The sequence below is a fragment of the Oncorhynchus keta genome, chromosome 15 (assembly GCF_023373465.1).
Source record: "Oncorhynchus keta strain PuntledgeMale-10-30-2019 chromosome 15, Oket_V2, whole genome shotgun sequence".
Classification (NCBI taxonomy): Eukaryota; Metazoa; Chordata; class Actinopteri; order Salmoniformes; family Salmonidae; genus Oncorhynchus; species Oncorhynchus keta.
In genome coordinates this window covers 34,462,844-34,488,637 of record NC_068435.1, presented here as the reverse complement: position 1 = coordinate 34,488,637, position 25,794 = coordinate 34,462,844, and the positions used below count along the sequence as shown (strand labels likewise).

The following is a 25,794-nucleotide window of genomic DNA, read 5'->3' as shown; positions in this document are numbered from 1 at the left end:
ATCGGAGAGCATGCTCAAGTGTTTTGAAAAGAAAAAGGGATACCGGTCTGTAGTTTTTGACATTGGATGGGTCAGATGTTTGTTTTTTGAGTGGAGAGGCTGTGGCTTTCTTGAAGTCAGAGGGGATGCAGTCAGGGATGAGGGAATTGAGGAATGGGAGAGTCTCCAGATGGAGAATGTAACGGGATTGGGTCGAGTGGGCAGGTTGTCGTGTGGCTGGACCTCACTTGTAGCTGGATGTTATCTGGAGAAAGAGGTCCAAATTTAGGGTAGTTCTGTGTGTTTGAGACCAGTGTACTCAATGGATGTCCAAAGCGTCCGCGCAGGGGGGGAGGGGTGGAAACGAGTTTCCCAGGCTTGGAATTGAACAAATGGGTAGATTTAGGCTAGGGATTTGGTCAGTTTTCTAGCGATCATGATTCATCAGGAGAGTCAACCATGGAGACGGAAACTGGTTAAATTATTTTGTGCGCGTTTTTAAAAATATATATATTTTTTTACAATTACATCGGCTGTGGCTGATGTGGGTATTTGATGAGATTACAAAAATACTATTTGAACCAGGCTGGATAGCTGCAGGCAGAGCGCATCGATAATGTTTCAGCGTGCACACTGGCATGCAGTTGCAGCGTCATTGTGCGAGCTGCTTAAATGAAGTTCGGTGACGGTGTAGCTAGCTGACTAGCTAGTCCGAAACCCAACGTAGCCACCTGCACCAAACAGCGAATTCGCGTCCCGGCGACTGGAATTGGACATTAACAAACAAAACTGCCTAAAATATGCCCGTTTTTTCAGGTATGTTAACCTTATAACGTGACCACTTCCCTTGATAATACTTTTCCCGGAACTATTTCTACACGTGTTTTAGTGATCATTATTGGAACGCTAGCAATTTAGCATCACAGGCCGACAAAAATAAACGATTCGGGAGTGTTCTCCGATTTTAAGAAAATAATCAATTAAAAACTAACCAACTATTTACAAGCTAACTAGCTAAACCAGATCCGTGTTGGGTTTGTGGACATAACTACCGAACAAAATAACTAATTTACCCTACGGTATCTAGCTATTAGCATACATATGTTATGTTATGCTAAAAAAATCCATCAGCATCACTAACGTCAATATTTAGCTAACTACGTTAGCCTACTAACTGCTAAACCAGCCAGATAGACTCTGTAACAGTTCATTTCTAGCTATGAAAACTCTGCTGCAACGTTTGCACGTTTTTTTGGGGGGGGGGACCAGATGTAGCTAAACGTGTACCTAGTCAAACGTTAGCCAATTGGTTACAGCTAAATGTATGTATTTTTGTGTGATTATTTTGCTAGCCAGGTAACTAATTAGCAAGACAGTTATGGTACTTAGTAAGAGAGTTTAGCTAGCTACAGGTTAGCTAGTATGCTAACGCTTTATCAGCACAGTAACGTTAGCCGCAGTGATTCACTTGCTTATGTTCGACTAACGTTAACATTATGCATGTACTTAATGTTAAAACAGTGTAACTGAAAAAGGTTACATCACATCAAGGAAGCTTGCCAGCCTTCATTATCCCTAAAATATAGATAGCTAACGTTAGCATATAAGGTGAGGGTGGACATGTCTATTTAGCAGGTGATCAAGACTTAACAACCAAAACATTCGACTCCTATTTCAAGCCATTCTCTGCATCACAAAGGTTATCACTATAACATTGTGCTGTATCATTCATGACTTGACAAGACATGATGCATCAGAGATGCCCTCCACTCCCAGATGCCGGCTTGGTTTTCACATATGTGTTTTTGTTTCTCTTTTATTTCCTCAGTGAATGTGAAATGGGGAAAGGAGAAGTTTGATGCAATAGAGCTGAACACAGAAGAACCTCCAATGGTCTTCAAGGCTCAGCTCTTTGCCTTGTCAGGGGTACAACCAGAGAGACAGAAGGTTATGGTCAAGGGAGGCACACTCAAGGTAAAGTTGCTGTCACGTTTTAGTTTACAATCAATGAATTTGGACCACAGGTAATCAATACATTAATTATTTCCAATAATACTTAATCATTTGTGTATCATATATTTTTAGGATGATGACTGGGGAAACATCAAATTGAAGAATGTAAGTATAGTCTGAGTTATGAAATAATAAAAAGATGTCACACACACTGAATAGCTGCAGTAAAATGTGGTGTTTTACAGGGTTAGCCATAATAGTGTAATAATAATGTAATGAAACCGCAGGAAGCAGGTCTCGAACCCTCAACCTTCTAGCCCTAGGTCCGGCGCGCTATCGACTGCCGCAAAAGCATGCTCGTGCGGCAAAAGCATGCTCGTGCGGCAAAAGCATGCTCGTGCGGCAAAAGCATGATCGTGCGGCAGGTTCGATATCCGCGCTCATAAACCCAGGGTCGTTACACTACTCCCTCCTTTCAAAGAGCGCGTCCTCGCGCTAGCTTGTGACTCTACGTCTTACAGGAACGCGCTCTCCGGCCAAGCACACGCACTGTCGTGGATGCAAGCTCTGATCCCACTGACACCAATGTAATGAAACAGCAGGGAGCAGGTCTCGAACCCTCGACCTTCTAGCCCGAGGTCCGGCGCACTATCGACTGTGCCGCAAAAGCATGCTCGTGCGGCATGATTGATTTCTGCGCTTATAAACCCAGGGTCGTTACAGTATGGAGCAAATGAAATGTTATTGGTCGCATACACATTTAGCATGTGTTATTGCAGGTGTAGAGACATGTTTGTGTTCCTAGCTCCAACAGTGCAATTATATCAAACAATACACACATCTACACAGTAATAGACTGGAATGAGGAAATATTAGGGCGAGCCATATCAGATGGGTCAATAACAAATACAGATTTCAAAACCCATCTCAATTGGGTTAAGGTCAGGTGATTGTGGAGGCCAGGTCATCTGATGCAGAATGCTGTGGTAGCCATGCTGGTTAAGTGTGTTTTGAATTCTAAATAAATCAGTCACCAGCAAAGCACTCCATCACACCACCTCCTCCTTGCTTCACGGTGGGAACCACACATGCAGAGATCATCCGTTCACCTACTCTGCGTCTCACGGTTGGAACCAAAAGTCTCAAATTTGGACTCATCAGACCAAAATAAGTTTTCCACCGGTCTCGTGTCCATTACTCGTGTTTCCTGGCCCAAGCAAGTCTCTTCTTCTTATTGGTGTCTTTTAGTGGAGGTTTCTTTGCAGCAATTCAAACATGAAAGTCCTGGTTCATGCAGTGTCCTCTGAACAGTTGATGTTGAGATGTGTCTATTCCTTGAACTATGAAGCATTTATTTGGGCTACATTCTGATGTGCAGTGAACTCCAATGTACGTATCTTCTGCAGCAGAGGTAACTCTGGGTCTTCCTTTCCTGTGGCGGTCCTCATGAGAGCCAGTTTCATCTTGATGGTTTTTGCGACTGCACTTGTTCTTGAAATGTTCCGTATTGACTGACCTTGATGTCTAAAGTAATGGACTGTCGTTTCTCTTTGCTTATTTGAGCTGTCTTTGCCATAATATGGACTTGGTCTTTTACCAAATAGGGTGATCTTCTGTATACCCACCCCTACCTTGTCACAACACAACTGATTGGCTCAAACGCATTATGAAGGAAAGAACTTCCATATATTCACTTTTAACAAGGCACACCTGTTAGTTGAAATGCATTCCAGGTGACTACCCCATGAAGCTGGTTGGGAGTGCCTAGAGTTAGCAAAGCTGTCATCAAGGCAAAGGGTTCTTACTTTGAAAAAATCTCATATTTTTGGATTTAACACTTTTTTGGGTTACTACATCATTCCATATGGGTTATTTCATAGTTTTGTCTTCACTACAGAAAATAGTCAAAATAAAGAAACATTGAATGAGTAGGTGTGTCCAAACTTTTGACTGGTAGTGTACATATACACAAGATTTAGTCACCGAAATTCAAATCCATGCATTTGAATTTTGAATCATATTATTTCTCCATGAATGTCATTCGGTGTAACAATAATGGATTGTCTAATTATTTAGCAGTATTAGCATTCAGCTGTTTATAGATAGTAATTGTATCTCAACAAACATGTACTGCTTTGAAAAATCAAAATTGCATCATAATTAATATCATACATTTTGGCCTTTCTGAACATTTCAGCACCCAAAATGTCATTCTCAAAAGTGAAAAAAGCTGAACAATTTCAAAAAATGATTTTCTGTAATGGGCTAAAGATTGTTATTGTTTCCTCTGCTTGATTAAACAAAATTATGTAAATGACGTAGAGAAACTGCTTTACACTGTCTGACTGTGGCATCGTTATATCGAATGACATACTGAGATTCCACATGGGATGATCCTTAGACTGGCTCAGCAACAAAAATGTACTTCTAAAATGAGAGGCACTGGCAGTCAGTTTTAATCTGGTTTGTAAGGTAATTGAGAAAAGTCATATGAGAACTCCTAATTAATATATGACATGAAGGGAAAGGGGATACCTAAGTCAGTTAGTTGTACAACTGAATGCATTCAACTGAAATGTGTCTTCCGCATTTAACCCAACCTCTGAATCAGAGAGGTGCGGGGGGGCTGCCTTATAGCATTTTGATTGAATAACATTCTCTGCAAAATGTGATGAACTTGGATTGAAAATCGAATGAATAAAATCCTGGTTGACATTTTATCCTACTGACAAGACCGAGGATGATATGAAATGATGACACTCCATATTTATCATTTGGATTGTCGGTTTAGAACTTAAATGCATAACTATTTTAAATAACTTTATATTTTCTCTTCACATTTGACTTTTATATGGCCTTGTAACCATCACTTTAAGTCAAGCTACAAAATACCCAGTCTGGTGAACTCTCCCTGTTTTAGGTGGAGCCTTTGAGTTATCACCTCTTTGAATTGTTTCCAGTCAGGGCTGCGTAGTTTTGAACTTCGATTGGTGGATGGCTCTGGCTCTGAGGTGACTGCTTTCATGTCAGATAACTAGTAAAAGATCATCGCTTCTGGCCACATGTCTGAGTTCTTCCCAATGTTTGTCTCCTGCAGCTCACCTCAATTTCATTCCCCACTGGATCAAGGACTTGTCCAATGAAAGGTTGGTCATCATACATCATGGTGTTCTACGGCTTGCAAGCGCCCCCCTTTTTCCTCCAAACACAACGATGGTCGTTATGGCCAATTGTTTTGTTTCATCAGACCAGAGGACACTTCTCCAAAAAGTATGATCTTTGTCCCCATGTGAAGTTGCAAACCGTAGTATGGCGGTTTTGGAGCAGTGGCTTCTTCCTTGTTGAGCGACCTTTCAGGTTATGTCGATTATAGGACTCGTTTTATTGTGGATATAGATCATGTTGTACCTGTTTCCTCCAGCGTCTTCACAAGGTCCTTTGCTGTTCTAGGATTGATTTGCACTTTTCACACCAAAGTACATTCATCTCTAGGAGACAGAACACAGCTCCTTCCTGGGTGGTATGACAGCTGCGTGGTCCCATGGTGTTTATACTTGTGTACTATTGTTTGTACAGATGAACGTGGTACTTTCAGGCGTTTGGAAATTGTTCACAAGGATGAACCAGACTTGTGGAGGTCTACAATTTCTTTTTCTGAAGTCTTGGCTGATTTATTTGGATTTTCCCATGATGTCAAGCAAAGAGGCACTGAGTTTAAAGGTAGGCCTTGAAATACATCCACCAATACACCTCCAATAGGCTAATTGACATCATTTGAGTCAATCAGAAGCTTCTAAAGCCATGACATCATTTTCTGGAATTTTCCATGCTGTTTTAAAGGCCCAGTCAACTTAGTGAATGTAAAATTCTGACCCACTGTAATTGTGATACAGTGTATTATAAGTGAAATAATCTGTCTGTAAACAATTGTTGGAAAAATGACTTGTGCCATGCACAAAGTAGATGACCTAAACGACTTGCCAAAACTATAGTGTATGTAAACTTCCAACTACAACTGTATGGTGGCCTGCTTTCTGCTCCTACCAAAATGGAAAGCCTGAACCTCTGTTTGCAATTTACATGCATAGTTTTCTGAGAAGTCCACGTGAACAACTACTTCATTGTCACCGATGATTTCCTTAAGATTTGGGCACTCAACTTGATGAAGCCAGATGAAATGGTGCTTGGCGAGCATGGCGAGTTTTTGATTCAGGCTTTTGTTCAGATCCTGCCATGTTCCTGTCTTTTGTTGTTTCCACAAAGGTTGTGAATGTCTTCTTCGTTGCTGGTATTCTCTTTCATATAACTGCCATGTTGTATTTACCTAACTGTAAGGGCTTGTTGCTCAGGGTGCTCCTCAAGATTTTCACCATCCATGGAGTGAGGTTCATCACAGCATGCATCTGCCAAATTTTTTCTCAGTCACTTAACTGCATCGCCACTAATACCTTGCTTTCCTGCTCAGAAGCCACTCTATCCTAACTTGTGGATCTGTGTTCTTCCGGGCCCTGAACTTGCGGTCTTCTCTTTGTTGGATAGAGGCATCTATAAGGACAGATATTTCCTCGACATCATCAAAACTGTAGTGAATGAGCATGAATAAAATATTATGATAATTAAGTGCTTATGACTTGGAATAGGTCACTTCACAAAAAAAAAATACCATGTTGTCATTACTTTTGTCTTTCACAATGTAATACATAGACAATATATATCTTAACACATAAAGATACATGTTACTAATGAAACATACAAATATACACTACATTCCCTAAAAGCTTAAGAATAGAAAAACTATGTCAGGCGGAGTAACGAATGACGTGGTATAACAGTTATACAGAATGACATATTCGTTACTCTGTATGACAAACAGTTAACTTATTCTACAGGAAATTGCGTGGCCACATATGGAAAATATACCATGAAGAAACTGTAGATCAAGGTAATTGTATCTTTCACATCAAATATGCCATTTTAAAATAAAACAACATTCTACATGTTTTTTTTTTTTTTTTTTAGGTATTTTACCGTATGCCACATGATTTTGTATCATAGTGCAACAGTGACCGAAAATGTGAAATTATCATTTTTGGGGAAGACTTACTGACCTTTCTGCGCTGTGTGGGGGCTGTCCTTCTGGCTCTTCTTTCTGATGCAATATACGGTCGTGACCATCGCAAAGCATTATGGTCTGAAATGGTCTGAAATGGCTCATGGATGTCTGTTATATTGAATGAAATCCCAAAGTTGGGACCGAAGTCTTCAAGTATAAAAATGTAATGAAGTTTAGGATCCTCACCATTATTTTTATTTTTCTATACAAGTGTTTCCCAAACTTTTTATAGTCCCGTACCCCTTCAAACATTCAACCTCCAGCTGCATACTCCCTCTAGCACCAGGGTTAGTGCACTTTCAAATGTTGTTTTTTGCCATCATTGTCAGCCTACCACACACACACACTATATTATACATTTTTTAAACATATGAGTGGGTTCTTGTCACAAACCTGCTCGTGGGAAGTGACAAAGAGCTCTTATAGGACCAGGGCACCAATAATAATAATACTTTTGCTCTTTATTTAGCCATCTTACAGGCTACTCAGGCAACAACAAAAAAACTCGCCCAAATGTGTAGCCCCGTTGGAAAATATATGTACTGTTTGAAAATGTGAAGAGTTTAATTTCATTTTTTTTTTTTTATGTGAATAATTTTATTTTGCATTGCATACGAGTACCCCAGTTTGGGAATACCTGATCCATACAGATGCCCATACAGAGGAGGTTATTTGCTCTTTTGCTCCCTAAGTTCCTATTATTCGTAATGAGTACTCTTATAAGCTGATATATAGGGGAAGGTTACATCTTATAGTGCAGTGTTTATAAAAGTATTTTTAGAACACCAAAGTTAGGTTTCGGACACCAAAATGGACACGTCACAACTTTGATGGGATGTATAGACAATATGGATAGAATATGTGGTATAACTGAAAAATATGTAGGATAGAATAGTATATGTACAGCAATAGTTAAATAGGATAGGCCTTGACTAGAATATAGTATATGCATATATGAATTCGGTAAAACGGTATGTAAACATTAAAGTGACAAAAGTGTTCCATGTTTATGTACAGAGGTCAGCAGCCTCTAGGTTGCAGGGTTGACTAAAGGTCAAGGCAGAGTACTGGGCGGAGGCTGGCTAGTGGTGACTATTTAACAGTCTGATGGCCTTGCGGTAGAATCTGTTTTTCACCCTGTCGGTCACAGTTTTGATGCACCTGTACTGACCTCGACTTCTGAATGGTAGCGGGGTGGCGGAAGTCCTTGTTGATCTTCTTGGCCAGTTGTGCAAACTGCACCACCCTCTGGAGAGCCCTGCGGTTGCGGACGGTGATACAGCCTGACAGGATGCTGTCAGGGGCCAAGTCACATTTTTCACCCTGCTGAGGTTGAAAAGGTGCTGTTGCACTGCCTTCACGATACTGTCTGTGTGGACCATTTCAGATTGTCAGGGATGTGTATGCCAAGGAACTTGAAGCTTTTCACCTACTCACTGTGGCCTCGTCGATGTGGTTCGGGGCGTGCTCCTTCCGCTGTCTCCTGAAGTCCACTATCTGCTCCTTCATTTTGTTGGGAACACAGGAGGGGGCTGTGCACCCACCCTTGTGGGACCCCTGTGTTGAGGATCAGTGTAGTGGAGGGGTTATTGCCTATCTTCACCTCCTGGGGGGCGGCCCGTCAAGAAGTCCAGGACCCAGTTGTACAGGGCGAGGTTCAGACGCAGGGCCCTGAGCTTAATGATGAGGTTCGAGGGTACGATGGTGTTTAAGGCTGAGCTGTAGTCAATGAACAGCATTCTTACATAGGTATTCCTCTTGTCCAAATGGGATAGGGCAGTGTGCCTTGCTCAAGGGCACATTGACTGATTCAAGAAAAATTATAATATTTTTTTCAGATTTGTTATCTGTAATTGCTATGACGATACCAATATCACTTTTTTTCAATGGCAATCATGGAAACACGAAGCAGTCATAACTCTTCGGTCATTTAAAAACCTGCTGTATGTAAAATATTGTGTGTTATTGCTTGAAAAAATAAATATGTGACACTGGATGACAGCTGTTTGTTTCCAACATTATGGCTATTGTCCTAAAGAAGTCAAATCCGCTTCGTGTTTTGTTTCCTTGCCACGAGATTAGCGAGTATCGCGGTACAGGTGTCGCCCCGGCCCTACTATCGACATCAGTATTGTGCAAAGTAGGCTATGATATATTGGCTGATTTCATTGTCATTTTAGTGGGATGGATTTATGATGCATGTTATCTAACCTAATGCTGCTGGCGATTACCATCTCCAGTTATCCGATGGAATGCAATGTGACACTTTTTCTCCTCTCCCCTCTCCTCCCCAGGGGATGACTCTGTTGATGATGGGCTCAGCCGAGGCCCTGCCCGAGGAGCCTGCAGTCAGGCCCATGTTTGTTGAGGACATGACTGAAGACCAGCTGGCCTCAGCTGTGAGTTCATGTTCACTAGCTGGCTCTTTAATAGCTATGTCGAGTACTGTTTTCAAGCTGGCTCTCAGGGCCAGTGTCTAGTCCGTCTGGAACTGTATGATATGTTCAGGCTAATGCCTTCCACAGTAGTGCTATGAACGGCCACAGATGTCTGTCATTTCTACTAGCCCTGATGGAAATTGAGACTTTACAATGTATGACTTAGTCGTTGGATGTGTTTGTTTTAATGGAATCGATGCTGCCTGGGTTTGCCAGCGCAGGCAGTCATAGAGAAACTAACCCAATTTTGCTTTTTGTCTGATCCGATGTGTAGATGGAGATGCCTTGTGGACTGACCAACCTGGGCAACACCTGCTATATGAACGCCACAGTGCAGTGTCTTCGCTCCGTGCCAGAGCTCAAAGGAGCCCTCGGAAGGTGGGCCCTTGATATTGCATTAACGCCAATCTGTGAAGATGCAATCAACGTTTGTTGGATCTATAGCGTTGATGATAAAATAGGTTTCTTATTCATTTGATATCTATGCAATGATACAACGGAGAATTAGATCACACAGGCTTCGTTAGAGTTGGGACGATAAACTGAAAATTACAGACAACCACATTGCCTTCTTTCCGATGGTCAGTGATTTTGTTACTCAACGTTCCTGCAGATTTTCGGGTTGTTCTAAAACCATTCATTGGTCAACAGTAATAGCCTATGCATTATGTTGATTCCTGTTATGAAAGTATCTGCCTGTCCCTGTTTGGCTGGCTTTGCTCTTACTTATTATCCCTCTGTCTCCCTCTACAGGTATACAGGTGCTCTGCGGTCCTCTGGGGCCAGTGTACCATCCCAGTACATCACAGCAGGTTTGTCATTTCCCTTTTGTCTCTGTATGTTGTTTTTATATATAATTCATTGTGCCACTGCCTTTTTTGTTATCTGCTAGTGTAGATGGTAATAGTAGGACTCGGTGAGCCAGGGCATGGTGCAGGCTACACCAGCGTTGTGGGCCACATACTATGAACTGCTTTGTATAAGAGAGGCGCCTGTTAAATGGCCATGTTAGATCTGCTAAATTACCATTGTATTCCCCCCAGCCCTCCGTGACCTCTACAAGATCATGGACAAGAACTCCTCCAGCATACACCCCATCATCCTGCTGCAGTTTCTGCACATTGCCTTCCCCCAGTTCGCTGAGAAGGGAGATCAGGGACAGTACCTCCAGCAGGTGAGACCATGGCCTCTGACTGGCACCAGTCACTCACTCACCATCAGAAGATGCCGCTTTGCGATCACTGCTTGGTACTGCACATCCTATACTCCAATGAACCACGTTGATTGCTACGTTTTTTGTTGATACTAGAAGTGGTCTGAAGAGTAGAAATGAGCTTCATTTGTCAATTTCTGCCCCTCTAGGATGCCAACGAGTGCTGGTTGCAGATGATGAGGGTCCTTCAGCAGAAGTTGGAGCCACAAGACACAGATTCTCCCATGGAAGTATGTGTAAATGGAAGTATGTAAGCTATCAAGCTAGTTACAGATGTGAGTGTTGTCCTAACTTTCTCCTCCACCTCCAGACTGAGAGTGGAGCTGCCAAGAAGAACTTCATTGACCAGTATTTTGGAGTGGAGTTCGAAACCACGTATCCTGGCAGTCTGAACATCTGATACATTGAAGTTCAGATGAGTGCATGACCTATTAGGGAATGGAGAATGGCTTCCAAATTGTTATATTATTTCAACAAACCTTTGCTCTCTCCTCCCAAGAATAAGTCTCCTGTCTCTCTCTCAGTTCCTTCCTTAACCCCTCTCCACAGTATGAAATGTACAGAGTCTGAGGACGAGGAGCCAGCCAAAGGTAAAGAGAGCCAGCTCCAACTCAGCTGTTTCATCAACCAGGAGGTCAAGTACCTGGCCACTGGCCTCAGGCTGGTGAGTAGTACCACTGCAACTCACAATCACATGCACAGGAACACAGACACATGCACAGCCCGCACGCACACTGTGAGGTCTCCAATGTGGTGGGTCACCATGGCAACACTGATCTAATCCCCGTCACGTGTCTCTTGTTTCTTTCTCTTCAGAGACTGCAGGAAGAAATCACCAAGCTGTCTCCGTCTTTGCAAAGAAATGCCCTGTACATAAAATCTGTAAGTTTGGCATGGGCCCCTAAGGTTTTTATAAACCACTGAGAGGGTGTGGTATTTGTTTTATTGCTATGTACTTTTTTAGTTGGTTGGTTCACTTGGTCTCCCTTTCTTCGTCTAGTCTAAAGTCAGCCGCCTCCCTGCCTATCTAACCATTCAGATGGTTAGATTTTTCTACAAAGAGAAGGAGTCTGTCAATGCAAAAGTCCTTAAGGTATGTATTCTGATGTTATAGGAATGTCCTCCTAATCGATGGGATTATCATCAGAATACTGTTGCAAGTGGAAGGAAGAATATTGTCTTAATGCTTTTCTTCCCCCCATTGACTTAATGTTCCAGGATGTAAAGTTCCCACTGATGCTGGATGTGTATGAGCTGTGTACCTCGGGGCTGCAGGAGAAGATGGTGGCCGTTAGGTCAAAGTTCAAGGAGATTGAGGACAAGAAGCTGGAGAAACAGTCGCAGAAGGTAGAAATGAATTGAATCGCTTGTCTACTTTGTCCGTCGCGAATCAGCTTTGAACTGCAAATGTATACTCTACGAAGTAGACCTAAACCTCCAAGAAATACATTGCTCAGTGTTGTTCCATGACCAAACAAAGTAATTCAGTGTGAACGAACATTAGTGTAGTCCTATTAGCTTACATTGTTCCCTTTGTGCATCAAACAGGTGGAGAGGAAAGTGGGAGACGAGCCGAAAGAAGTGAAATACGAGCCCTTTTCATTCGCCGACGGTTGGTTACTTTACATCATATGGATTTGTGGCCTGCCCCTACAAACAAGGCATCAGTCAGTCATTCACACACACACACACGTGTAAGGGATAGGTTGTTACACACGGTAACTTAAGGAATATGTTTCTAAGTGTGTGCCTGTCTATTGCCTGCAGACCTGGGCTCTAACAACAGTGGCTACTACGACCTGCAGGGAGTGCTGACACACCAGGGCAGATCGAGCTCCTCCGGACACTACGTCGCCTGGGTCAAGAGGAAAGAAGGTGACCTCGATAGCATTAAGAAAAGAGTCTCTGCACACAAGTCGTTTAATGTGAAACGTTTTCAGTCACAGTAGACCTTCATCAAAGCATACAGCCAGACAATGAGCAGCTGTGTAAGAGGCCAGTCAGTCAGTGCAATCGACATGATTCATAGATGTCAGTCTGTTCCTTAAAGGGATAGTTCATCCAAATTACAAAATGGTATGTTGGTTTCCTTACCCTGTAAGCAGTCTATGGATAAGATGTCACAGGTCTTAAAAAATGTGACGTAGAGGACTACAGTGTTACCGTTATTGTGCCGCTGCTTAATTGTTGCCTCCATGGCAACAAAAAATATTTGAACATGAAATAATACTCTAGGCCACTTTCAAGATCTTAGAGCAATCCATATGCACGTCGTGTGTGTGTGCACGTCGTGTGTGTGTGCGCGTCGTGTGTGTGTGCGCGTCGTGTGTGTGTGCGCGTCGTGTGTGTGTGCGCGTCGTCGTGTGTGTGTGCGCGTCGTGTGTGTGTGTGCGCGTCGTGTGTGTGTGCGCGTCGTGTGTGTGTGCGCGTCGTGTGTGTGTGTGCGCGTCGTGTGTGTGCGCGTCGTGTGTGTGCGCGTCGTGTGTGTGTGCGCGTCGTGTGTGTGTGCGCGTCGTGTGTGCGCGTCGTGTGTGTGCGCGTCGTGTGTGTGCGTGCGCGTCGTGTGTGTGCGTGCGCGTCGTGTGTGTGCGTGCGCGTCGTGTGTGTGCGTGCGCGTCGTGTGTGTGCGTGCGCGTCGCGTGTCGAGTGCTAGACGGGCCGTTGCCAGGGGAGAGAGCAAAGTAACCTATACAATTTGATAGACATCAACACTCTCTGGAGCCCGGACAGTAACTTGAAAATTATCGACACCTGACACTGCCCTCTTAAGCAATTTTGCTTACGTGAGTAATTTCGGTGGTTAGTCTACACAATATTCCTGCAGCTTTTTTGGGTCCTAAAACCATTCTTTTGTCAGGGTAATGTCCATATTTCGCTGATGGCTCTCACCCCCTTTCCCCCCTTTGCACACGGAGTGAAGGGAGAGATGCATTCTGATAAGAGCTAGCATAGCCTACTGACTAGGGATGTGAGAAATGTAAAACATTTCTTAATGTTAAACTGCAATTTTTTTGAAATTGTTAAAACGATCATAGAAATGAAATCATAAAATGACAAACTCACAATTCCGAGATGATCCTGCGTATGACCGATAGGGGACAATGCAGTTCAATCTATCACAGTCCTGGCTACCTACCAGATTGTGCTCGCCTTACTGCTGTCCACCACCGACTCAGCAACAATGGTAGTTAATGCCTTTGCGTTTTGAGTTCCCACTTCCTCAAGTGGTAAATAGTGCTACATAGAGCCATGGCTACATGGAACTCTATTCCACATCAGGTAACTGATGCAGCAGTAGAATCAGATTCGTTTTTAAACCGATACAAATACACCTTACGGAACAGCGGGGACTGTGAAGAGACACACACAGAAGTATAGTCGTGGCCTGAGGGGGCACACTTAATGTTTTGTGAGAAGTGTTATCAAATGTAATGTCATATTTTTATTGTATATAACTGCTTTGTTGCTGGAACCCAGGATCCTTAATAAATACAAAAAGGCCCCTTAGTTCCAGTGAAGGGATATTTTAATCCTACAGCATACAATGACATTCTAGACCATTATGTGCTTCCAACTTTGTGGCAGCAGTTTGGGGAAGGCCCTTTCCTGTTTCAGCATAACAATGCCCCATGCACAAAGTGAGGTCCATACAGAAATGGTTTGTCAAGATTGGTGTGGATGAACTTGACTAGCCTGCACAGAGCCCTGCCCTCAACCCCATCGAACACCTTTGGGATGAATTGGAACACCAACTGAGAGCCAGGCCTAAATTAACCCCACATCAGTGCCCGACTTCACTCATGCTCTTGTGGCTAAATGGAAGCAAGTCCCTGCAGCAGTGTTCCAACATCTTGTGGAAAGCCTTCTCAGAAGAGTGGAGGCTGTTATAGCAGCAAAGGGGGGACCAACTCCATGTTAATGCCCATGATTTTAGAATGAGATGTTCGATGAGCAGGTACCCACATACTTTAGGTCATGTGGTGTATGTGACTTTGTTGAGCTTAATCTATTTGAGATACCTTTGGATGATTTGGGCATGATTCAGTGAAAAATGCTAATATCGGTCCCATGACTTGAATGGGATTCATACCGCAAAGGCTAAAACGTTAGCATCTGGAAAGTGCCAGGGAAACTAAATCAAAGCATGGATTTCTGTGTTATACCTTGTCTATAGACTGCTTACAGGGTAAGTAAACCAACATGTAATTTGGGTGAACTATCCCTATAAAGGAATAGTTCACCTCAGTCAGTTCAACACAACCAGAGGGTGTGGGATATGGACCCAGACACGTGTAGACCACTTGAGGTCTGAACACATTGATTCTGGGGATCTATCCCTTAAACTAAGGCTTGGCGATATGACGTAGCCACATAGCAGCCGGACGAACGGGCGATATTGCAGATGAGCGCAACACAACATGATGCACTCAAGAGTATATGCATATGTACACTTTCTTCTGCAGCGTGGTAGCTGCGGGACCGAAACATCAAGTTTAGCCTCGCGTTTCACGCTCTTATTTGTTGTGGAAGTCAGCCCGATATTGCTGTTTACCTTGTGCATGCAGACTACATGAGTGATACAAACGACTGTATTAATTAACATACATTTTTATTGAGGTTCAGGTGAATAATATAACTCGTGTTTTTCCCATCATAGATGAGTGGGTGAAGTTTGACGACGACAAAGTAAGCGTGGTATCTCCAGAAGATATACTGAGGCTGTCCGGTGGAGGAGACTGGCATATAGCCTACGTTCTACTATACGGACCAAGACGACTGGAAATACTTGAAGAGCAACAGTAACCAACCTTAATTAACACAAATAAAATTTAGCCAACCTACACACACATGCCATTTCCAAGCACTGTCTACTCTGTGTGGATGTGCAATAAATTCTGGGTGTCTACAAAAATGTATTACCTTATTTTTTTAACTTTTTGACATGCTTGTAAACCCATCCAGCATCAACATGAGGTAGTTTATCTATCGAAGCATGGGTTTAAATGGTTTATTAAAAGAGCCAGGCCATCTCTGGACTGTATCCTTGAGAGGTTTTGCTAGATTTAGTTCTGCAGTTTCATTAATTAAATGTTTTATAAACATTGTATATTTTTTTAAAGCCTTGAACAAGGTGCTTATGTCATAACTAATCCGCTTGTACAGAAAAGTCTTTGGCCAAGCAACATTGTTTTAAGGTGTCTTGAGACCCTGAACCTTGCCTTCAAATAAAATGTATTGGAGAAACACCCCCTTGCATCATACGAGCAGTTCAACATCTCTTCTGTGAAACTATGACTATAACGCTTCACTGTACATGCAGTCATTATCCTGCCAACTACGATGTGTAAGAATGACGGTCTCTGTAAGTTATTGACATTGCTTTTCATAAATGGTCAAAGTAAACCGTTATGCCAAACTTTTGATTCATTTAAAGGGGGAAATGTGATTGCTACATCAATTTTTTTTTACTTTTATTGATATGCCATGAGCTCAACTTTAACATCAGAACCCAAATGATAATTTTACTCCATTGTGAACATGCTTAAATGATCATGGTCAGTCCTTGCATCCATAGTTATGGGGGTGTCAAGTGCTAGTTAAAATACATTTGGGGGGGGTTGAGGTGCCCCATTTGTGTTATGAATCTAAATGCCCTTCCTGTATGGCTAGAAGACATTACAATAAAGTATACCGTGTCTTGAGGGGTCGAAGTAGAGCATTTATTTAGAAAAAAGATTTCTTGAAGATTCTAGAGGACAAAATTACAGTTCATGTCCCTTGAGCATAACTACAGACCAACATAAGGAAAGCCTTGACAAGTCAGGGAGGGGTACATTAAAAGAGAAATAGATGGGGGGAATGATCTATGTCTCATTGAGGATGTCTGCGATCTTGGGGAAGCCAGCAGCATTGAGGGCTGTAACCAGGCTCTCAACGGTGGCCTGTGTCCCCTCGCGGTCCTGCCAGGCCACCAGCAGCAGCTTGGCCTGCATGTCCACATCCTCGCTGTCTGTCTCAATCTCCCGGATCTCTGCAGCCTTTATCTCCAGCTGGCCAGCCAGGTTCTTCCACTGGGCACCCAGCTTGGATGCTATCTCATCCATCTGCTGGTTGGACACCAGCTTGTTCTGCATGCTCGGACCTGGGGGCACACAAAATGGAGTTAATCAGGTGATTTTGTAAAATCAAAAAGATAGACAATATTTTACAACTAACTCATAAAATTCTAGATGATTTAGAACGCACTGTCGTTGCTCTCCTTGAGTAGGGTGTCACTGTTGTCTTCATCGTCTTCCTCCCCGGTCTTTATCTCCTCAGACGGAAGGTCCTTCTGTGATGACGGGGCAAAGGGATCAATCAAGAGTGAGGTGGAGACATGGACTCCAAGATGACCACCTAAGTCGTCATGAAATGTTTGAGTAGCCGTGGTTCCAGACAAGACTTCTCACCGGCAGCTCCTTGGCCAGTTTGATGACCATGCTCTCTAGGTAGTCGGCCAGGCTCTTGAACTGCTGGTTGGTAGGCTGGAAGAAGTGAGGACTCCTCCTGGACAGCAGACGCAGGGCTCGCCATCCATAGTTAGAGTTATGAACCACCCTATGTGACATGGAGGGTGGAGGTTAGTTGAATATCGCATCAGAACACTTTTCTCATGGCAGGATCTTTCTTTACACCATTGGTTATGTCTTTGGGCAATCATCAGTTCCAAATCATTTGCATACTTGTATTCATTTTCCACCATGTTGGCTGGGTCTGCCTGTTCAATGGCCTCTTCAAAGAAATCCTCCAGAGAAGGCATAAACTCCCTGTCGTAAAGACATTTACATTATGTAGGGTCAACAAACAGTTGACTGAAAAAAACGTTTTTTGAACCGGGTGAACAACAAGCAAGTTATACACAAAAACCTTCTATGTAGGTATGTGATCTTTGTAAATTTGACCAGCTGCACAGTGGCGCATGATCATTCACCTGCTCTCGGACTGACAAGCCGCCATATTGTCGTGGTTCAGATTCCAAAGTCTCGTGAGTTCATCACTGCAAGAAAAGAAACGTGTGTTTTGGCAAAGCCAAGTGCAAGAGAAGCTGAGTCACTTGTTAAGACTTTTCATTAAGACTCCCAAATGTGAGGGCTGGACATTGTCAATCATCCTACTGGGCATATAAACCGTCCTAAACCAATGATGGTTTTGGAGAACACATGACTAGGCTGTCCCAGTTACCACTGCCATACAGAGGACAGGTTAGAATTGCTACTTACTTCCCCATGAAGACCTTCCTGTCAGGGCCTTTACCCAGGAAATCTTCTGGAGCTTGTCTTTTCCTCGTGGGTCTCTTGGGTTTGTCATCTACTGGTCTGGGGGGGGGGTTAACGCTGTATATATTCCTCATTTGAATGTATGATATGAGTTTTCAATTTGTACTTTGTCTTGACAATTAATATTTTTTATAACATAGGATTCCATACCGGTCCTTCACAAAGCTCGGACATCCCTCATTTTTCCACGAGTTCCAGTTGTCCTCTGTGTTTAAGACATGCTGTCAAAATATAAGAGGACTTATAGACTTATAGAGAGGACTCATCGTCATCAATAACCCTTTACCGGTCTCACCTTGGCTTGTCAAACAGTTGGCCACGTGTTGTGATGTTACTCAGAAAACGTTTGAACGAGCAGGAATTACAAAGATGTCCGGAACACCAGAATATTCAGACTAGGCTTACCTCGACCATGGTGGCAAACTTGTCTCCATCAGGTGGGATCTCTTTGAGAAGCTACATGGAAACAAGTTAGACAGGATAGTACAACATGCCCAACAATGTGCCATCTCCGGACTAGAGTGAAAGAGAAAAAAAACACACAGACCTGGTACACCAGTTTGGTGGTCTCCTCCATCCACAAACACTGGTCATCATTCAGGACACAACTGGAGCTGTGGCAACAGACAAACAGTTAGGCAAACCAGCAGTCAAAGCGTATTATGGATTTTACTATGACGTACGTCTTCTGCCAGACAAACTGCCATAGGGTATGACGGAGTGGCACGGGGGGGGGGTCATCTTTTTGGGCCATCTCACCTTTTGAACTTGACCTGTCCCTTGAGGTACTGGAACAGGACAAGGTACTGCAGGAGGATGTGTCGTCGGAAGTTACTGTCACTGAGCTGCAGGTCCATTAGCTAGATGGTCAAAAAGAGACTCAGCGTATGAGGGGATCCGTTTAAACAAGTCGAGGCACAGAGTTGCACATAATGATGACTTATTTGGGACGCACAGTGATTTTGTGACCAAGTGACTCTGCACCCTCACTGCAATGTAGTCAATGTCAAACACCCATGCATAGATCTATTCTTTTCTGATTAGGAGGGTGAGATATGCAACCTTCTCGCTGGTGAGGAACTTGGCGAAGTAGACGTGGTCTCCTCCCGCTGTCCTCAGCTCCTCCAGCTTCCTCTTTGAAGCCTGCATGTCGTCCAGCTTGAAGCTCTTAAACACCGCCAACGTCTCATCTGAATACTACAGACAACATACAGAACACTTCCATGAACTCAAACATATTTTCATGGTCTTCTCGAAAGGAACAAATATGGTCAGTGTGTGTGATTTGAACAAGAAACATTTTAAAGCAAAGTGTGATACTTTTAGTCAGATAAAAAAAACTTTTTTTTTTTAAATGGCCTACAATTTTTTTAGAAGGAAAGGTTAGATGGCAGAAGAGTCACCTTGAGGAAAGTAATCCAGGAGAACTTTTCGTAACACTGAACAGGGTTTCTAAAGTAGTCCTGCAGGGTCCAGAACTTCCTGTATAGGTTGTAGTCGATGGGGATGGAACTACGAACAAAGGGAGCAATGTCATAGGTGGAAACCTGTTTAAGCAAGCTGCAAAAAAAGATGTTCAACAAAAGTTGCCGGCATAGGGCTCTGTGTAATAGCTATGTTCATGATGATTCCAAGCATTGTGATAGATAGAACAAGGACTCATGTTGCTAACCAAGGTGCAGGTGCACCAGGTTCCTCGTCTCCCATCTCCCCCTCCTCCACCTCCATCCCATCCTCTTTTTCCTCTGTGGGCTGTAGAATACAACACAGAGTTAGTGTTCATCGTTAACACATTCAACAGCACACATACAATATCTATAATATCATTCAACAGCTCACACGCTATACAGTATCTGTAATCCTTTGAACGAGGCCTTACCCTTTGACCGAGAGTGCTTTCCTGCTCGTTTTTGTTGAACACTGTGATGTTGTCGAGATTAAACTGGCTCTGCAAGTTCAGACCTGAAACACACATAGGAACACATAAAAGAACACAAGGGTGTCCACATCCACGATTAAACGCAAATTAGCTTCGTTCCTGTAGTGATTTGAGATCCATGTAATCCTCTCACCTGATTTCTCCGACAGGGGGAAGAGACGAGCCAGGAACAGCTGGATCCGCCCACAGAAGACTGTGTTCTGAGACTTGGACAACCTCCTCAAAAGATCTGCAGGTTCAGAAGGTGTTTCATGATGGAATATCAGCACATATCAAGGGAACAACAACAAACAAACAAACTGTGACTTTATCCTCACCATTACACATCCTTAACAGGTAGTTCTTCCCAGCAGTGTAGAAGGAGTTCTGGAAGTGAGAAGAGAAAGTAATTATTGGCGTTACTTCCTGAATACCCAAAGGAAAGATCTTCTGCAGTTACATTGAAGGTACTTTTAAAAACGGCGCAGAGAAACGCAGACTAAGCTACTCACAGACTTCCAGGTGGAGACATTCTCTTCAACAAAGGAGAAGATCTTATCACACTGGTCAAGAGGTAGACAGTCCAGAATATCTCCCAAAAGTAGGAAAGGAGTAGTGGCGGAGCAGATACCTGCAAGGACAAGGGACTTTACTACACAACTACTACATCATTTGCTGTCCGACATGTATATCAATTAAATACTAAGGAGGTAGAACAGAGGTAGATGTAACTATACTATGAAGTGACGCTCAGCCTCACTGAGCCTGCTGCTTACCTTCAGTGACTCCATCAATGCTGAGATAGATGAGAGACAGGAAGTCATCGACAAGTGCTTTCTTTTCCACCTGTAGAAGAAAAGGAGAGAAAGGGAGAATGTTACTCGACTCCAGCTATAGCTCTCACTAATTATTTGTAAAGCATATTGAGCATAAACATGACCACGTACTAGCAGTATACCTATATTAACTGTAGAAACCAAGCAAGATACAAAATGGATAAGGCCAAATCCCAACATTATATAGGCACCGTTAATGACAACTTACATCAGCCTCAGAAACTTTTTTTAAAAGGACATTGGCTCAAAAACTCCCCATAAAGTAAAATCCTGCAGTATTGGCCTGGATATGTTTTATGTTATGACCAGGCAAAGGTTGCAAATTATTTTACCACATTTGTTTTTCTTTCCCCACCACCATAGTTAAGAAGTCACCCACCTGATCTGGACACTATGGCCAGCCTTTCATTAACAACTTTTACCATAGCAAAGGTATCACAAATGGTTTGTTTGAGCTTTGCATGGTAACAGAGGACAAAGTTTCCAATCGACAATGCTTAATGAGCACAAACAAATCAACTGGGCTGGATCACCTTCCTGCGAGATTCATAAAGGATAGTGCTTGTATCACAGCTAAAATGATAACACATATTGTGAACCTTTCTATTAGTAGTGGTACATTTCCCAAGGATCTCAAAACAGCCCGGGTGGTTCCACTCCACAAGAAGAGCAGTAGAACAAATGTAGGAAACTACAGGCCGGTGTCTATCCTCAGCACCTTATCCAAAGTTGTTGAGAGATTCGTTTTTAATCAACTTGAGGCATACCTTCTTGAGCAAAAACTTCTTTATGAACTACAATCTGGCTTTAGAACAGCTCATTCCACTGATACTTGCATTATCCACCTTTTTGACCACATTAAGCAGGAAAGTGAGAAGGGGAACTATACAGGTAGGGTTATGTTAGACTTGCAGAATGCTTTTGACACTGTGGAATGTGATATTCTCCTGATTCTCCTCCATCAGTGCTCAGACTGTCCGCAATAGGCTGAGAGGTGCTGGACTGAGGGCTTGCAGGCCTGTTGAAAGGCAGGTCCTCAGCAGACATCACCGGCAACAACATCACCAATGGGCACAAACCGACCGTCGCTGGCCCAGACAGTACTGGCAAAAAGTTATCTTCACTGACGAGTCGTGGTTGTGTGTCATCGGGGGTGATGGTCGGATTCACGTTTAACGTTGAACGAATGAGCGTTACACCGAGGCCTGTTCTCTGGAGCGGGATCGATTTGGAGGTGGAGGGTCCGTCATGGTCTGGGGCAGTGTGTCACAGCATCATCGGACTGAGCTTGTCATCGCAGGCAATCTCAACACTGTGCGTTATAGGGAAGACATCCTCCTCCCTCATGTGGTACCCTTCCTGCAGGCTCATCCTGACATGACCCTCCAGCATGACAATGCCACCAGCCATACTGCTCGTTCTGTGCGTGATTTCCTGCAAGACTGAAATGTCAGTGTTCTGCCATGGCCAGCGAAGAGCCCAGATCTCAATCCCACCTGTTGGATTGGAGGGTGAGGGCTAGGGCCATTCCCCCCAAAAATGTCCAGGAACTTGCAGGTGCCTTGTTGGAAGATTGGGGTAACATCTCACAGCAAGAACTGGCAAATCTAGCGCAGTCCATGAGGAGGAGATGCACTGCAGTACTTAATGCAGCTGTTGGCCACACCAGATACTGACTGTTACTTTTTATTTGGACCCCCCTTTGTTAAGGGACATATTATTCCATTTCTGTTAGTCACACGACTGTGGAACTTGTTCAGTTTGTGTCTCAGTTGTTGAATCTTATGTTCATACAAATATTTACACATGTTAAGTTTGCTGAAAATAAACGCAGTTGACAGTGAGAGGACGTATCTTTTTTTGTTGAGTTTAGTTTACATAGAGGAGACCCTGAGTAAGGAATTGCATTTTGTTAGAGATGGTTTGTCTGACAACGAACTGTCACTACATTTGGGATAAACGTAGATTTCCTAGGGCTGACAGGGTAACGGTAAACTGTGCAGGCAAGGAGATTGAATCTAAAACAAGCGCATCTTGGTGTTCCTAGATCAATCCCTTTCTGGAGACCTGATTGCTGCTAAAATTCTTTCTAAAATAGAAAACATTTAAAAAATGTTATATCGTAACACTAGATACTTTAACATTAACGTTAAGAAACTGCTTGTTTATTCCGTGTCATTTTGTTTATGCCTTCTCTGCTTGGTCTAGTGGGCTATGAAAAAAGCTGAAAAAGAGAATGCAGGTCATGCAAAATAATGTTGTCAGGTATATGCTGAATGTCCCCCCTAGGACCCACATGGGGGTACAGGAGTTCTGGAAGATGGGTGTGTTGTCTTTGGAGTCCAGAGTGGACAAACTTAAACTTAAGCATATGTTTGACATCTTAAAATGCCCCAGGTTATATGAAAAACCACATTGATATGGTCTATTTTGACCAAATCATTTTTACTCCCTTTGTCAATTCATTGTTTTATTTTATACAGTTTTGCTGCAGTTACAATACCAGATCTAGTGTTATATCTTGTAAAATCCCAATAGTAAACAGTACCGCGAGGAGCACGTTTTTCCATACAGGCATTTGTCTATGGAATAGCCTTCCCTTGGAAATCAATAGTAAAAAGCAACATTTTTCATTTGAACAAGGTTGTTTAAGTAAGTAAGTACGTAAGTAAATCACTCCACTGCCGGCAGGTGTATTTATTTGAAGGACAGGTATGATGGGCAATTAATAGATTGTTTTAATGTGAAATGAATATGGTTTATTTTCAAGGTTAGGGAGAAGTGCAGTGAATAGTGCCACTTTTTTGGATGTCTATATAAATGTATGTAATTTTGTCTCGTCTTTTAAATAATTATGTGTTATTGATTTCACCATCGAGGACCACTTTGGAAGAAAACATTTTAATTAATACTTTCAAGTGATATCCTCATTGTGCATTTTGCTGTATATGTCCGTTGACCCAAATAAATTCAATACTATAGATAAAATACACTTTCAACTTACAATCTGCTCCTCCAGAACCTGCCTTAGAGCTTGGTCAAGGGTGGTCTTCTTCTCTGTCTCACTGTGGAGAGACAAGTAGGCAGGCACGGTCGTGAGGTGGGCAGAAGAGGCATAGCCTAGAGATCATTTAATTAATATAGTCCGTTAGATAGCTAACGTTTGTATTTACTTAACGTACTTTCCAGTGATCTGGTTGAATGCGTTTATCAAAGGTTTGCTGGTTTTGTTGTCCAACGCACTTCTGGTTGCGGCCTAGGTGAGATATATAACACATCAACAAAGAATACTAGTTTAGTTTTCTTGAGACTACACATACTCTGCCAACGTTATCTAGCTAGCTAGCTAACGCGTGGCTAATGTATGTATATCATGCTCGGCTTGCAAAGTTATTGTAAGCGTTTCTAAAAAAAGATGTGATAAACAACTTCATTTAAGCATAGAAGATATTCTGAAATACACCATATTGAAGACAGGTTCTTACAGTAAATGTATCTTTTGCATCGTTGAAGTTGAATAAGATCGGAGGAGACATAGCTATTTCCTCACAATAAGCGTGACCCCGACGGAAGTTTTAGATCCGGTTCAAATGGGGTGCATTCAGGATGGCAACATTGAAACACATGGTTCAAAAAGTAATGTTACAGTTATGTAACAGAAATACAATTTTCTTCTTGAGTCTTCTGCTCTGCCGGTATTTAGATTTTGTGACATATGCTTGTCAAAGTTTACTAGGAAGATCATCATAAACACAGGTATAAATTGAAAACCATCGTCAACTCACTGTTAAAAACGAGGCATAGGCATGGCAAAATCCAATACATTGCTGGCCTTTAGATATTGTGCAAAAACGTTGTTTTATAACCAGTTCAACATGGATGATTTATCGTGTATTCCCTGGATGTTAATTGTAATTAATAGCCTACTTATTGATGGATGTGTAGTTTTACATGAGGCCAGATGATGGCACTAATACACCTCTAAAATTGAACATCAATTACATGCGCGTGCAGTCTCATTTACATGCGAGTGCAGTCTCATTGTCTGAATGACTGCATGTTCCGCATGTTCTGCCCTCAGTCGGGCTGTAGTCTATGACAGGATGACGTCAAATGATTAAACCCTAGGAACATTGTCCCCATCTCCCAGTTCTCAGACCGCACATTTCCTGACATTTAAAATAATCTCAAGTCTTTTGAAAGCTTTTAGTCCCCTGTATTTCCCCTGCCATTGTGTGAAGAAGAAGATAACCCCATAATAATCTGTCCAATGGTCAAGCCAGGCTGACGTGTGATGTTAGATACTCCGAGGCCTGTTCCCATGCCTCCAAAAGGAGGTGGACAGAAACCAAATAGATAAGGAGAAATTGTACATTGCATTGCCACACTGGACTACTGGTTAGTGTGTAGCTGGTAAAGTGTTTGTTTGAGTGTGTGTGTGCGTGCGTGCTCATGTGTGTCTCTTAGATGAATGATGTGTTCTCTGAAGTAAAGACAACTGCTTCTGTGTGCAACTTTTAGTCGGCTCCGGTATGCAGCTGGCAGGGCCTTCTGAAGAGAATGGGCTAAGTGGACATTAACATTAATCCGCTGTTATAAAAGTAACACTTCAGTGGAATTTCTAGCTTCTTTTTACCACCATCTTCAGTGCTGTGTTTTTGCAAGAAAGGTTTGTGTCGTTTCAAAACGAGCCAGTGCTTTTGTCAGATTGATCATCAGACCAAATCCTTGAATTGCCAAGTCCTGAAGTTTGCAGTTGTGTCTACAAAAGACCCTTAAGAGTGTGAACATTACTGTATAAATACAAAATAGCTGGCGTGCATCTTTAATCATTAACTTCTGATATGATCAATATGAACATTTTGCTGTGTGTGACATTGTGTGGTGTGTGACATTTGACAATTGTTGTTGCATAGCTAATTTGTAGTTGGGTCTGATGCTTTGTATAACCTGACCAATGTTCTATAGTTGGATGTGTTCATATTTTAGCCTCCATATTTGCTCTCAGCACCAGAGGCATGTTTGAAG

General features: G+C 42.7%; 2 protein-coding genes across 2 annotated transcripts; one reads left to right on the top strand and one right to left on the bottom strand.

The window, feature by feature from the left end:
• Positions 1-547: 547 nt before the first annotated feature.
• LOC118394826 (ubiquitin carboxyl-terminal hydrolase 14-like) lies at positions 548-15,957 on the top strand. The gene is made up of 16 exons (XM_035788402.2): positions 548-795; positions 1,808-1,953; positions 2,065-2,097; positions 9,340-9,444; positions 9,758-9,861; positions 10,237-10,295; positions 10,527-10,657; positions 10,846-10,926; positions 11,007-11,071; positions 11,246-11,360; positions 11,513-11,578; positions 11,697-11,789; positions 11,915-12,043; positions 12,245-12,308; positions 12,464-12,571; positions 15,354-15,957. The coding sequence occupies exons 1-16, from the start codon at positions 780-782 to the stop codon at positions 15,497-15,499; spliced, it is 1,461 nt and encodes a 486-aa protein (XP_035644295.1). The 5' UTR covers positions 548-779; the 3' UTR covers positions 15,500-15,957.
• Positions 15,958-16,394: 437 nt separating this feature from the next.
• Positions 16,395-24,403, bottom strand: thoc1 (THO complex 1). Its single transcript, XM_035788401.1, has 21 exons — positions 24,252-24,403; positions 23,949-24,022; positions 23,771-23,831; positions 20,707-20,776; positions 20,443-20,561; positions 20,269-20,317; positions 20,085-20,180; positions 19,892-19,974; positions 19,685-19,764; positions 19,416-19,524; positions 19,075-19,209; positions 18,772-18,872; positions 18,560-18,626; positions 18,418-18,468; positions 18,163-18,233; positions 17,956-18,051; positions 17,667-17,732; positions 17,419-17,502; positions 17,146-17,293; positions 16,943-17,027; positions 16,395-16,838 (listed from the first exon to the last, which is right to left on the bottom strand). Exons 1-21 carry the CDS (start codon positions 24,300-24,302, stop codon positions 16,561-16,563), a joined length of 1,974 nt encoding a protein of 657 aa, XP_035644294.1. The 5' UTR covers positions 24,303-24,403; the 3' UTR covers positions 16,395-16,560.
• Between the last annotated feature and the right edge of the window lie 1,391 nt (positions 24,404-25,794).